The sequence below is a fragment of the Gymnoscopelus braueri genome (assembly GCF_963280865.1).
Source record: "Gymnoscopelus braueri genome assembly, contig: SCAFFOLD_253, whole genome shotgun sequence".
Lineage (NCBI taxonomy): Eukaryota > Metazoa > Chordata > Actinopteri > Myctophiformes > Myctophidae > Gymnoscopelus > Gymnoscopelus braueri.
This window is the reverse complement of record NW_027660914.1, coordinates 10,001-24,751: the sequence shown is the minus strand read 5'-3', so window position 1 is coordinate 24,751 and position 14,751 is coordinate 10,001. Positions and strand designations below refer to the sequence as shown.

At 45.5% G+C, this 14,751-nt stretch overlaps 1 protein-coding gene across 1 annotated transcript in view; it reads right to left on the bottom strand.

Annotated features, from left to right (window-relative positions):
- The window catches only part of LOC308081062 (stromal interaction molecule 1-like), a gene marked incomplete at its 5' end in the record, with an annotated part of 43,612 nt that overhangs the window by 19,340 nt on the left and 9,521 nt on the right, over positions 1 to 14,751 (bottom strand). Inside the window, 4 exons of the mRNA XM_080457464.1 lie at positions 11,231 to 11,398; positions 11,685 to 11,859; positions 12,346 to 12,529; positions 14,242 to 14,357. Coding sequence (XP_080313590.1) covers positions 11,231 to 11,398; positions 11,685 to 11,859; positions 12,346 to 12,529; positions 14,242 to 14,357 — 643 coding nt within the window. The remainder of the gene's footprint in view (positions 1 to 11,230; positions 11,399 to 11,684; positions 11,860 to 12,345; positions 12,530 to 14,241; positions 14,358 to 14,751) is intronic.

Genomic DNA, 14,751 nt, shown 5'->3' with positions numbered 1-14,751 from the left:
CTCTGACTTCCCGGAAGTCCAGAGCCTGACAGTGATACCGAGAGGACAGCTAGACAATTTCCCCAAAACCTGTGGGAATAAAAGAAACCTCCTCCAGCAACAACAGGCTTTTCTGTGTCCCCTGGGCTCCTCCCAACGCCCCGGTGAATACTGTCCTCAGGTCCTGAATGGGATTACCCTAGAGGATTCCTTACTGACCGACGTAGCACTGGCAGTATGGTCTGAATGGTCTGCCATCAGCAGGGAGACCTTTACCCAGCTTCAAACGGCAAATCCCACACTAACACTGCTAAACACCACCATGCGATTCCCACTAGGCACACCCACACCGTCAACCCTGATTGCGGAAGGAATATGTGCTTTGGCCTTGCAATGGGGGGGGCGAAAATTGAATCATGCATTCTTAGTAGTCCCCAACCTAAAACAAGGGATACTACTGGGGGCAGACCTAGCAGTTAGATTAGCAGTAACCATGGACACCATAAACCATGTACTTTGGGCGTTGGCACCCATGACGGAGGACGCAACCATCCTCCACGCTAATCAGTTAGTGGCCGGCCAAACCATACCGCAGGTATGCGCCGTCATAAATGAGCACGAAATCACCATTCCGCCCCGCATGGCCGACGTAGCGATCCGACTAAATGTTAAAAGCGGGCACGAGATCCGGCAACCATTAGTTTTCTTCCAACCCGACGCCACCTTCATCAACAAAAATTTGTCCTTTCAAGGGACACCCATGTTAAATGTAGAAGGCAGGGCTACGTACCTACTGGTGACTAACCGCTCGGAGTCACAAATAGTATTGCGTAAAGGAACCACTCTGGGCCTGCTCATTAGCTCTGATTTCTATGATTTCAGTTTGACAATTCCTGTAATTGGCAGAGTGCCTGCTCTCCTCCAACCCAATCGAGCAGACCCAGATCTCGCCACCACCCTACCCAGGGGGTCAATATCCATTGTATCTCAACTACCCATAGACCAGGAGTCAGTAGGTAGGATAGAGCTAGATGAAAATGACCACATGGTCGTCTACAGCATCTCAGTAGATGAGGCGGTTGTACCACTAAGTGCAAGCACACCGGGGGCCCCACGCCAATCCATGCCCACGCTTCCGAATCAAAAAGAACCGTATGAGGGGTTCACTGCCGAGCTGCAACAGGTTCTGGCCATGGGTGACGCAACCAATGACCCTGAATTCAAAAAAGAGTTCCAACAAATACTGTATAAACATGGGTCAGTGTTCGCCAAAGACTCACTAGACTGCGGTCTCACCAACATACACACAGTACGTATCCCTACGCGACCGGAAGCGCCTCCAACATATGTGCGGCAATATAAAATTCCCCTTGCCTCATACGAACAGGTCCAACGAACCATTGATGTAATGTTAGACAACCAAATAATTCGACCATGCAACAGTACTTACAACGCCCCCCTTTGGCCGGTTCTGAAACCCAATGGAAAGTGGAGACCAACAGTAGACTACCGGCAATTGAACAAACAAATTCCGTTGTCACGTTGGCCCATGACCCAATTGGAACAAGAGCTTCCCAAAGTAAGGGACGCTACGGTATTTACGACCCTAGACGTGGCCTCCGGGTTCTGGACGTTGCCTGTCCATTCGGACGACCAACACAAACTAGCATTCACGTTTGGTGCCCGACAGTACACGTTCAATCGTCTACCATTTGGCTATGCAAACTCACCCGCTGAGTTCAATATCTTTTTAAACAAAGCATGCCCAGACGCCACAGCTAGGGGTAACTTGATTTACGTAGATGATATCCTAATCCGTAGTAAGGATCTCAAATCTCATCTAACAGAAATTGATCATGTGTTGGGCCAACTATCCGCAGCCGGAGCCAAAATTGTACTGCTAAAAGCACAATGGTTTCGCACAAAAGTAAACTACGTAGGACTTCTAGTGGGACCAATGGGGGTGGAGCCACAAGCTAGCCGCATCCAAGGGATACTAAATCTCAAAACACCTACTAACATCTCCGAGCTACGTAGCTTCCTTGGCGTATGTAACTACAGTCGCCAATTCATAGAAGGCTATGCCGAAATTGCACGACCGCTCACTCAACTCCTGAAAAAGGAGGTGGCGTTCGTATGGGAAGAGGCTCACGCCAGTGCAATGTCCACGCTACAAAAGCAACTGTGCTCTGCACCCTGTCTAGCCTACCCCGATTCAGAAAAGGCATTTCACTTAGAGGCCGGGTTCTCCCCCGTCAGCGTATCTGCTGGCCTCTACCAAATGCATGACAAAGATAGACGTGTGGTAGCCTACGCCAGTAAAGGGTTAAGCGATGTAGAGAGAAAATTCTCTGATTGCGAGAAAGCACTATTAGCAACGGTCTGGGCAGTAAGCCATTTTGCAAATTACGTGGGGGGCCAAAAGGTGATTATCGAGACGTGCCACCAGCCCGTCACTTTTCTGAACAGCCAACGCCTGCGCGAAGGCGCAGTCACTAACTCACGCATTGCCAAATGGCTAATGACTTTTCAAAGTCACGATGTGGAGGTAAAATATGCCCAAAACCACAAAATGCCCTTGGGCGCGGGATTGGCAATATGTCAAAAATGCACACAGGATCCCACGGATCCCGACACCATTTCTCACGACATTACACCTCCTCTGCCCACTCGACACCATTACTTCGACGAAAACACATGCCAGACCATGTCCACCGTTTATGTAGATGGCTGCTCATACAGCAAACTCACACCGCGACAAGCGGGGGTGGGCATGGTGTGGTTAAACGACACACCCACGTCACCTCAAAGTTTCCAACTAGGGTCTCAAACGTCACAATATGCTGAAATTTCGGGAGTCCTTATTGCACTGCGTTGCGCAGCCAAAAATGACATCCGAGAACTAGTCCTATGCACAGACTCAAACTATGCTCGACTTAGCTTCACATGTCACCTGCCAACATGGCGACAAAACAACTTTCTGACGGCCGCACGCAAGCCAGTCAAACACAAAGATTTGATCCTCGCATGTGACCACATTGTTAACACAAACAGCATGCAGATTTATTGGAAAAAAGTAAGGGGCCACTCTCGCCTCCTTGGCACCGATAAAGTGTTTAACGATAAGACAGACGCCCTGGCAAAAGCGGGAGCAATCGACGGTACGCCATGGGAATTCCTGCCCGAGTGGCTACCCCCTGTAACCACCCATTCTGTCTGCGTGGTCACTCGCGCTTCAGCGCGGGCCCCACAAACCCCGCCCTGTCATGACGCCATTTCAGTTACACCTCCCATTGGGGACGCTGACTTGAAGTCATTACAGACTAGCGATCCGGCTGTGGCCCACATGATCACCCTTTTAGAGGGGGGTACTCCAATTCCTCTGCCAGATATGGATGAAGCCTCAATTGAATACCTGGCGCAACTCATGCTCATTAAATGTCGCCTGTCAGTCTCCGATGGCCTACTAATATATGCTGCTGATGAATATACCTCACCTCGTTTGGTCATTCCTCAGCACCACAGGGGGGTCATACTAGCATTCGCACACGACTCACCAGCTGCTGGACACAGAGGTATCAAAGCAACTTGTGATGAGCTGTGCCAGGTGGCATATTGGCCAAAAATGCACAAAGACGTGACAGACTATGTAAAAGGGTGTCTCATTTGCTGCCAGTTTCAGCCTACTAACCCAACCCATAGGGCCCCTCTGCAGATGCGAGGAATCACATTCCCATGGTCAGATCTACAAATAGATTGGGTGGGACCGATGACTAAATCAAGCCGGGGTAACAAGTATTTCCTAGCAATCACTTGCGCATTCACCAAATGGATTGAGTGCTTACCAGCACCAAACGACACCGCAGAAACCACAGCCCTACTGCTGTTAAACCATGTTTTTGCCCGTTTCGGCCTACCCACGCGCCTGGTAAACTCAGACCGTGGTACCCATTTCACAGCAGAAGTTATGACAGAACTGTGGAAGTTGTTAGGCGTCAAAAACCAGCTGCACATCAGCTACCATCCAAAATCATCTGGTCAGGTTGAACGCTGTAATCGGACTGTGTTAGGCATACTCAAGAAATATGTCGCAACCAATCAAAAAGATTGGGATATTAAACTACCACTTGTACTAATGGCTATTAGAGCAAGCCCACACACTACGACGGGGGTATCACCATTTGAAATGATGACAGGTCGAAAGATGACTCTGCCTCTACACCTGCTATATCACTCTGGTGATGCCAACTTAGCCACAGCCTACTCCACGCATCAGTACCTCACTGACCTGCATGAACACTTAAGGACCACGTTTGCTTTTGCCCAAGAACATTTGATGAAAAGTGCAGAGGCCAGAAAAGCCTACTATGATCAAAAGTGCTCACAGGAACAGTTCGAGATAGGGGACCAAATCTGGTATTTTATCTTTGCTCATCCAGCTGGGATCAGCCGGGGAACCTCAAAGAAACTCACTAAGAAATTCCTCCCTAGATGGAAAGGCCCCTACCTTGTGGTAGATAAACTATCTCCAGTAGCGTACAAGATTAAGATCCCCAAAACTCGGGGCGATCCAGAACTCAAATGGGTCCACAGAAATCAGATCAAGCTGCACACACCCCAAAAGGTCCCCAGCGCAGCCACGCCCGGCACTACGCCAGGCTCATAGATCAAAACAGGAATAGGAAGGGAAAACAAAGGCTCCCCTAGATAGGACCTCCAAAAGGCCTTAGGCAGTCGTACCTGAATATTCCCACAACACTACTAAAACTATTGATTACTACGAATGTGACATGTATTAACCCAGTGGAAAACCCACTAAAAACCACTAACTATTTTCTTTTTTATTTAAAGGAACGTAATATGGCATGTATAAACAAGATACCTGGAGTATGTTACGAAACATACCTCACCATATGCATGTGCCTCCTGATCCTAACCGTATTTTCGCATTGTTTTGTTTTTGTTATTTCAGCATGAAAGCCCTACACAAACTCATACTGTTGTTGCTGTGCGTGGGGACTCGGACCCAACCGGAGCTCATAACGATAGCCAGTGCCACCGGAGTGGTGTTAAGAGACCACACCGGCCTTCTGATCACTGATTGTAAGACCTACACCCGTAAGGTATATGTCCATCTCAGTCCCCGGTCCCAATACCAGAGTCATCTCAAAACTGTATCCAGAGATGTACTTTTCGGCCCCGACACTCAATGGTACGCCCAAGATTCTATAGAACACGCTGAATGGGGGGTCTCTACCATATTAAGACAGCTAGAAAAGTACACACTGTCCCCAGAGGACCTAGCAGGTCTCGCTTCTCACCGAGTCAAACGTTTCCTCAGTGTCCTATTGACCGCAGCAGCGGCCGTGGGCTCTCTTTTTAGCTTAGGCACGTCCGGAGTCAATGCGGTCAGCATTCACACCTTAAGACAGCAAATAGCTGAACTCCAGGAGGACCGACCCCAAATCCAGGCAGCAATCAAACACCAAGCACTAAATTTAGTGGCTATTGGAAAAACTCTCCGTGACACCATTATAGTAGTGAATACACAAAGTGAACTGATAAATAACACTCGAGTAGCCATGAGAAATTTGCTCAAAGTAGTAGACATGCAAGCCGCTCACCGCCAAGTAGTGGAGATGTTAATGGCGGACATGTTGAGAGAGATTAGCTCCTCAGTGGACGCACTCTCTATTGGAAGAATTCCCGCTTACCTTGTTCCCCTGTCTCTAGTCCAAGAAATCCTGATTTCAGCAACCGGCGAGGCCATTAGCCTTACCCAAGCTCACCTGGCCTATTCATTAGGTAATGCACTCCCCCTTACGGTGGACCCGGATAGTAGAGAACTCTCCTTTCTACTCACTCTCCCTGTCATTGACAACCATAACATATACCGTTTAAAGGACGTAGTCAATCTTGGGGGGTGGCACGGCGACACCTATGTCAAGGTTACCACACCAAACGTGGTAGCCTACCACGACAGCACCCCCGACCTCTACTTGGCCCCAAATCTGAAAATGTGTACGTTGATAAAAGACATTCATTACTTGTGCCCTAGTAAACCTTTTGTCAGAGACAACACCAACGGCATCTGTGGCCTTAAGCCCATGATAGATGACGCCAAGTGTTTAGCCCAATCCACTCATAGGTCCCAAGTTACTCTTACCCAGGCTGAGATTATAGGTAACAGATGGCTTGTGAATACCCCTGTAGATTTCGGCACCATTCGCTATGACGTACATGACACTTCAAACCGTGTTACACTACCCCTCCAGACCTTCTGGGTCACAGTACCAAAAGGGTCCATTTTTCACGTAGACGAAATGGCTTTGTACCACTTGCCAGAGGAGCAGTACCATGCCGTGCTTGAGGTGTCCGGATTTTTTGACAAACATAAGATCGAATTTGACCCAGCCACCATTAGACAGATGACAGATGAAGGTACCCAAACCATCGAATTAACCGTGTTAGACAACATCATCGACGCTAAGCCCACTCTGCTCAGCGATGACCATTTCACCTTGACCGGCTCTTGGTCTGCCTCTGACACTCTGTTGTTTACCTTAGTTTTGTTGGGTTACATTCTCACGGCAGCTATCACTTTCTTTATGGCCAAGCGTTATCTACTAAAAGACAAATGTGCCACCAACCTCAGGGCAAGATGCCTTACACCTACCTCTGGAGATGTAGAAGCTCCTGAAATCATTAGTCTGACAGCCCCGTTCGAAGGTGACAGCGGAACCATGCTGAGCTCCCGCCGTACCTCAGAACCTTAATGACATAAAACTAGTGATACACTTGACACCAACCAAGCCCCAGGCGGTTGGAAGTATAAACTACCTCCCTACCGCAAGACGGGATGACCGCCGTACGTTTTGTATTTTAAAAAAAAAAAGAAAAAAAACCTTTTTATACATTATTTTTACTTTGGCATTTTATTTCCTTACACTGTTATATACAGTTTGGTTTTTCTCTTTGACCTTTAGGTCTCCTTAGATGTTGGGCTAAATGCCTCGTTTACATTATGTTTTTTTTTTCGTTCTTTGTTTGCTCTCCTACTGGGCCCCCCATAAAGTTAAGAATCCCATGTCATACCTTGTCAACACTCACCTTAAACAGGGTTAACTTCCCCGGTTCTAGGACACCGACGGTCCTGATACAAGCAGGGTTTTATTGATTTCTTTCTTTTTTTGGGCCCCATTTAAGAAACTCTCTTAGCCCACAACCAAGTCCGGCGGACTAACAATCCCAGAGAGAAAGAACATCTACTTTTCTGTCCCTCTCTCTCTCTATCTCTTTACCTCTGTGCCTTTATGAAGGCCACTAGACTATAGCAATGTCGCCTTAGGGTTATTGCCAAATCTAATGGTGGCCGCCCTAGACGGCCAGATGGAATGTATGCCTTGTTGTGTGTTGTCTTCCTGTTATCCAGCTGCTGAGATTCCTGTACGCCATAAGACGACCCGAACCTGCGGTCCAATTCTCTAATGGCCTAAATGGGGGGTTTGTAAGGAGATGCTGGATAAACAGCTAATTGCAAACCAGCTTAACATCAAAAGGGCACACCAGGGCCTATTGAAGTTAACCCACATTAAGCCCAGAGACCAGGCAGGAGTGATAAAACAACAGACCCGACAATCACTCCCACAGAGGGTCGAGCCATATCCTGCTGGGACCGGCCAAGAGTTCACACCAGCCCCTGGATGCCCTCGACCCCCCCCCCACACACACACACACACACACACACACACCCACGCAGAAACATAGTTTTTGGGTTTCTCTCCCTCTTTTTCTCTTTTCTTCTCTCTCTCTTTTTCTCTTATAAGGGACATATTTGGAAACAATCTTGTTGCCATACAAAGACATTGTTTACATGACCTATGAACTATGAACAATAAATGAACGAATGTTTAGCCATGTGGTGGAAACACATAAGGGTCGCGGGTTCAGAAACGCCCCCCCAAATGGCCCGGCGCCAGGATGCCTGACCTCGGTCGACTGCAGAATGGTGACATCCTCACCAGATAGGAAATTAACATAGTAATGACTTTTCTGGCACATCAAAGGATTTCGGTGCATAAAACCCTCTAAGAAACCACAATGAATTGCTCAAGCCACAACCGCTCTCGGACGTAGGAGGACCATCCTCTGCTGACCCATTGCGAAAGCTCTCCAACCAAGGAGAGACACACACAGCCGGAGCAGACGCTCCGCAGAGAGGCCGACTCTCCTCGCTCGTCTCCGACGGAGACTCACCAACGCTGGGCGCTTCCAGTCCCCAGCTGAAGACCTTCTCTTCCTAACCACATGCACCCGAGCCGTGAAGTGTGCCCGGACCCTAGAAGACTTCCACCGCCATCAATGCCCAGTCCGTCTGCCTTTACACGGACCACCTTGCCTCAAAACTGAACAATTTGCTAAAGAACTTTCGGTCCGACTCTACAGCGTGCCTGTCCATTCTTTCCAGAAACCAAGTGAAGCCAAATACAAGGTGTGTTACCGTTTGATCTGTGCATATTGCCATAAGCGACATTGTTATATGTGTAAACATTTAATATCTAAACTGTAATCATTTGAGTAAACTCAAGTATTACCGTATAGTGTTCCCAATACGTTCCTTCTACTCTCTCTCTATCACTTTTCTTCCTTCCCGTTTTTTTATCTCCTCCATTTCAATGCACACACGACCTGAAAGCTTCTATTTCAGCCCCTCCCCTCTCCTCTTGATATCCAAAGCGTTATACATGTGTGTATCAAAATGTTTAGTAAAATGGGTTTAAGGCTAATAGAGATTTATGACTGAAGCGTCTGGCTATGGACCAGACCTTTCCAGTGATGAACTCCTGCTTGTGAGGAGCAGGGAAATTGTTCGCGGTTGCTCACGGCCGTGATCAACCGGGACAATTTTACTAAAGCCGTAACACATAGTATTTCCACTCTTTCGCTCATGCGAGAGGGTTGAAGTAACTATCCCATTTTTAGGAATCATAACTTTCTAAATTGCTTGTAAACTCTGTAAGCTGAATAAACCCGCTTTATTATAACGTGAAAAGAAGTCTTTTGGTGTCATTTGTCCAACCGGTTATGAGTGTATCTCTTGTTGTTTTATGGCATTTATATTAACCAGTCAAGAACTCACGTTACACAAACGTAACGTAAAGTTTCATATAGCGATACATGTACACAAACCAATGTGTGCCTGTGTTGAGATATGGTAATTGAGTCACAAATTATATTTTATATGATTTGTGAAGTAATTACGTCTTGTGTATGAATGTGCTGGAATATTATCCAACATATTTGTTACAAACATAACATGCAGACCTGCGAGGCGCACCGTGGCTCCGATCCACACCAAACTCAAACTCAATGGTGCAACTCGGAAGGTTTTACCAGGAAGTGGTCGTAGACCCCTACCTCCCCTACCGTAGACCCCTACCTCCCCTACCGTAGACCCCTACCTCCCCTACCGTAGACCCCTACCTCCCGAACACAAGGTCTCACAGGTATGCCAGTGGACCTGGGTGCTGCTAGTGCATCGCTGCTCGGCAGCAGTGATAAAGCAGTGTTTAACACTTCTAATGGCCATATAATACTTTGTTGACCATTGCTCTGAAAAATTAAAATGTAATGTTTATAAAACAACACAATACTGCCTCATCAAAGTTGGTGAATTTATACATTGTCAGATACTTGAATGTGTCTTTATATTATCATCACTTTACCCACATACATTATATTATATTATTATTATATTAAATGCATTATATTATCATCACTTTACCCACATACATTATATTATATTATTATTATATTAAATACATTATATTATCATCACTTTACCCACATACATTATATTATATTATTATTATATTAAATACATTATATTATCATCACTTTACCCACATACATTATATTATATTATTATTATATTAAATACATTATATTATATTATTATTATATTAAATACATTATATTATCATCACTTTACCCACATACATTATATTATATTAAATACATTATATTATATTATTATTATATTAAATACATTATATTATATCATTATTATATTAAATACATTATATTATATCATTATTATATTAAATACATTATATTATATCATTATTATATTAAATACATTATATTATATCATTATTATATTAAATACATTATATTATCATCACTTTCCCAGATACAGCTCAAGTGGAGTTTGGAGGTTTTTAACCATTAATGTGGAGACTTGGTCATTCTAATCAATGATGGACAAAACAATTATCTCTATGGTAAATGGTAAATGGTGCATTTATATAGCGCTTCTATCCGAAGCGCTTTACATTGATTGTGCCATTAACCCATTCACACACACATTCATACACCGATGTCGGAGGAAACCATGCAAGGCACCAACCTGCTCATCGGGAGCAATTAGGGGTTCAGCGTCTTGCTCAAGGACACTTCCACACTAACTCTGGGGGAGCGCCCCAACCCGGGATCGAACAGGGAACCTTGCGGTTTTCCAGTTCACTCTACCCGGCCACTCTACCCCTGAGCCACTGCCGCCCCCTCTATCTCTATATCTAAAGCTTCCCGGTGCCATTACATATCGTCTTCAGGAAACACTCTCCTCTCTGCCTGACCTACTTGTTGTTAACTAGTTGTACGAACGCTTGTTTTCTATTATTGTATTGTTTATTGGATCTTGTTTAGTCGATACACTTATTTGTTTTAGCTCATGCTCATTTGATTTAGCTATTTTGTCTCATCTGTTTAAGGAAATAGGTAGCTGATATATTGCACTTTTACCTTAGCGCTAGGTATACTCTTGGTTGCTTGTTTTTGCAGAAAATGCACTAAAGACTTCTGGTGATTAGTAGTTTCGTTCCCTACCTATGTTGAATGCACTTATTGTAAGTCGCTTTGGATAAAAGCGTCTGCTAAATGACTGTAATGTAAATGTAATGTCTCTCTGGAGGCAAGGCTGCTGATTTTATGGAACTAACTGGTGTGGTGTGGTGTGGTGTGTGTGTGTGTGTGTGTGTGTGTGTGTGTGTGTGTGTGTGTGCGTGTACGTGTACGTGTACGTGTACGTGTGCGTGTGCGTGTACGTGTACGTGTGCGTGTGTGTGCGTGTGTGTGTGTGTGTGTGCGTGTGCGTGTGCATGCCCGAAGTGCGACAGCCTCCTCTATCTGTCTGTGTGTGTGTGTGTGTGTGTGTGTGTCTGTGTGTGTGTGTGTGTGTGTGTGTACTCACCCCCTCCCTGGCCTGTAACAGCTGTCTCTCAGCACTGTGTTTCTTGGTGTTGTAATACTGTAGCTCCACCTCATGGCTGAACTGCAGCCATCTCTCCAAACCTTCTACTGGAACCCAACGCATGTGATGCTCTAACTGACGCTCTGCCAGTCTGAGGGCATGACGCATCTAACACACACACACACACACACACACACACACACACACACACACACACACACACACACACACACACACACACACACACACACACCCACACACACACACACACACCCACACACACACACACACACACACACACACACACACACACACACACACACACACACACACACACACACACACACACACACACACACACACACACACACACACACACAGTCCTTCTAATGAATTAAGGGGAGCGTCTTTTTTTTTTACAGACAGACAGACAGACAGACAGACAGACAGGTACCTGCTCTAGCTCCTCCTCTATGTTCTTGTGTCTTTTCATGTTGTGGGCGGAGCCTGCCAGCTCTCTCAGCCTATCGGCTTCCAGCTGGACAGAGGTCATGTGATCCCGGAGCTTCTCCTGGAGCTCCGCCTTCACTTCCTGTACGGAGCGTTGCTCCTCCTCCTCCTCCTGTAGCCTAGCAACACAACACAACCTGTACTTGGTCTGCTCTTTTTTATACACAACCTGTACTTGGTCTGCTCTTTTTATAGTGTCTGTTCATCAGTGTGTTAAAGTGTGTAGTGTTTAGTGTGTACCTGACTTGTAGTTCCATCAGTGTGTTAAAGTGTGTAGTGTTTAGTGTGTACCTGTCCTGTAGTTCTATCAGTGTGTTAAAGTGTGTAGTGTTTAGTGTGTACCTGTCCTGTAGTTCCATCAGTGTGTTAAAGTGTGTAGTGTTTAGTGTGTACCTGTCCTGTAGTTCTATCAGTGTGTTAAAGTGTGTAGTGTTTAGTGTGTACCTGTCCTGTAGTTCTATCAGTGTGTTAAAGTGTGTAGTGTTTAGTGTGTACCTGTCCTGTAGTTCCATCAGTGTCTGTTCAGCAGTGTGTAGTGTTTAGTGTGTACCTGTCCTGTAGTTCCATCAGTGTCTGTTCAGCAGTGTGTAGTATTTAGTGTGTACCTGTCCTGTAGTTCCATCAGTGTCTGTTCAGCAGTGTGTAAACTGTCCAGATGTTGACCCAGGTCACTCAGTCTCTCCAGCTGTTCTTTGGAGCGTCGGTTTTGAACCAACGCAAACCAGCAGCCCGCCGTCGCCGCGAGCAACGAACACATCAACAACACATCCTTCACAATGCTCTGTTTACCTACACACACACACACACACACACACACACACACACACACACACACACACACACACACACACACACACACACACACAGGATTTTAAATAAATAAATAAATCACAATAGATGAAAAAATAATTTAGGAGTAGAAACTAGAGTTAAAACTTTAAGCGCTGTGAGCTTGTAGATCTGCTATTTTTCAGAACCACTGTTCTAAATCCTCCGGCTGCCCTCCCCCAAAACACGAACCAATTGTGTTCGTATAGACGCTAGACAGAGCCGGTTGCATTTTTGAAAATCATTTTGAAAGTATAAAATAGTGTCCAAATAGAACCCCATGTCCTACCTGTAGGGTGTAATACCATGTCCTACCTGTAGAGTGTCCTACCTGTAGAGTGTAATACCATGTCCTACCTGTAGAGTGTCCTACCTGTAGAGTGTAATACCATGTCCTACCTGTAGAGTGTCCTACCTGTAGGGTGTAATACCATGTCCTACCTGTAGAGTATGTACTACCTGTAGGGTGTAATACCATGTCCTACCTGTAGAGTGTAATACCATGTCCTACCTGCAGGGGGTCCTACCTGTAGGGTGTAATACCATGTCCTACCTGTAGGGTGTAATACCATGTCCTACCTGTAGAGTATGTACTACCTGTAGGGTGTAATACCATGTCCTACCTGTAGGGTGTACTACCATGTCCTACCTGCAGGGGGTCCTACCTGTAGGGTGTAATACCATGTCCTACCTGCAAGGGGTCCTACCTGTAGGGTGTAATACTATCCTACCTGTAGAGTGTAATACCATGTCCTACCTGTAGGGTGTAATACCATGTCCTACCTGTAGAGTATGTACTACCTGTAGGGTGTAATACCATGTCCTACCTGTAGGGTGTAATACCATGTCCTACCTGTAGAGTATGTACTACCTGTAGGGTGTAATACCATGTCCTACCTGTAGAGTATGTACTACCTGTAGGGTGTAATACCATGTCCTACCTGCAAGGGGTCCTACCTGTAGGGTGTAATACTATCCTACCTGTAGAGTGTAATACCATGTCCTACCTGTAGGGTGTAATACCATGTCCTACCTGTAGAGTATGTACTACCTGTAGGGTGTAATACCATGTCCTACCTGTAGGGTGTAATACCATGTCCTACCTGTAGAGTATGTACTACCTGTAGGGTGTAATACCATGTCCTACCTGTAGAGTATGTACTACCTGTAGGGTGTAATACCATGCCCTACCTGTAGAGTGTAATACCATGTCCTACCTGTAGAGTATGTACTACCTGTAGGGTGTAATACCATGCCCTACCTGTAGAGTATGTACTACCTGTAGGGTGTAATACCATGTCCTACCTGTAGAGTGTAATACCATGTCCTACCTGTAGAGTATGTACTACCTGTAGGGTGTAATACCATGTCCTACCTGTAGAGTATGTACTACCTGTAGGGTGTAATACCATGTCCTACCTGTAGAGTGTAATACCATGTCCTACGTATAGAGTATGTACTACCTGTAGGGTGTAATACCATGCCCTACCTGTAGAGTGTAATACCATGTCCTACCTGTAGAGTATGTACTACCTGTAGGGTGTAATACCATGTCCTACCTGTAGAGTATGTACTACCTGTAGAGTGTAATACCATGTCCTACCTGTAGAGTATGTACAACCTGTAGGGTGTAATACCATGCCCTACCTGTAGAGTGTAATACCATGTCCTACCTGCAGGGGGTCCAAACAGAACGGTGTCCAGAGCTTTCAGGTGCAGCTTGTGGGTGTGGCTCCTGTCCGTTATCCTCAGAACCGAAACCATTAGAGTTGTGTTCTTCACAGCCAGCCTACACACACACACACACACACACACACACACACACACACACACACACACACACACACACACACACACACACACACACACACACACACACACACCACACACACACATAGAGCACAGAAGTCTGACATAATTTACGCATCCTACTAGGGTCCCCATTCTGAATTCCCATTGATGTGTTTAATATCATATATTATATATATATATATATATATATATATATATATATATATATATATATATATATATATATATATATACTGTAGACGTGTTTAATATCGCGGCATAAGAACAGCGTTCCAAAAATAAACGAATGATCCCGGCGGTTTGACTCATATGGATATGAAGCATCATCACAGCGAGAAAACGCTAACGTTGCCGCCGCCGAATACATTTTC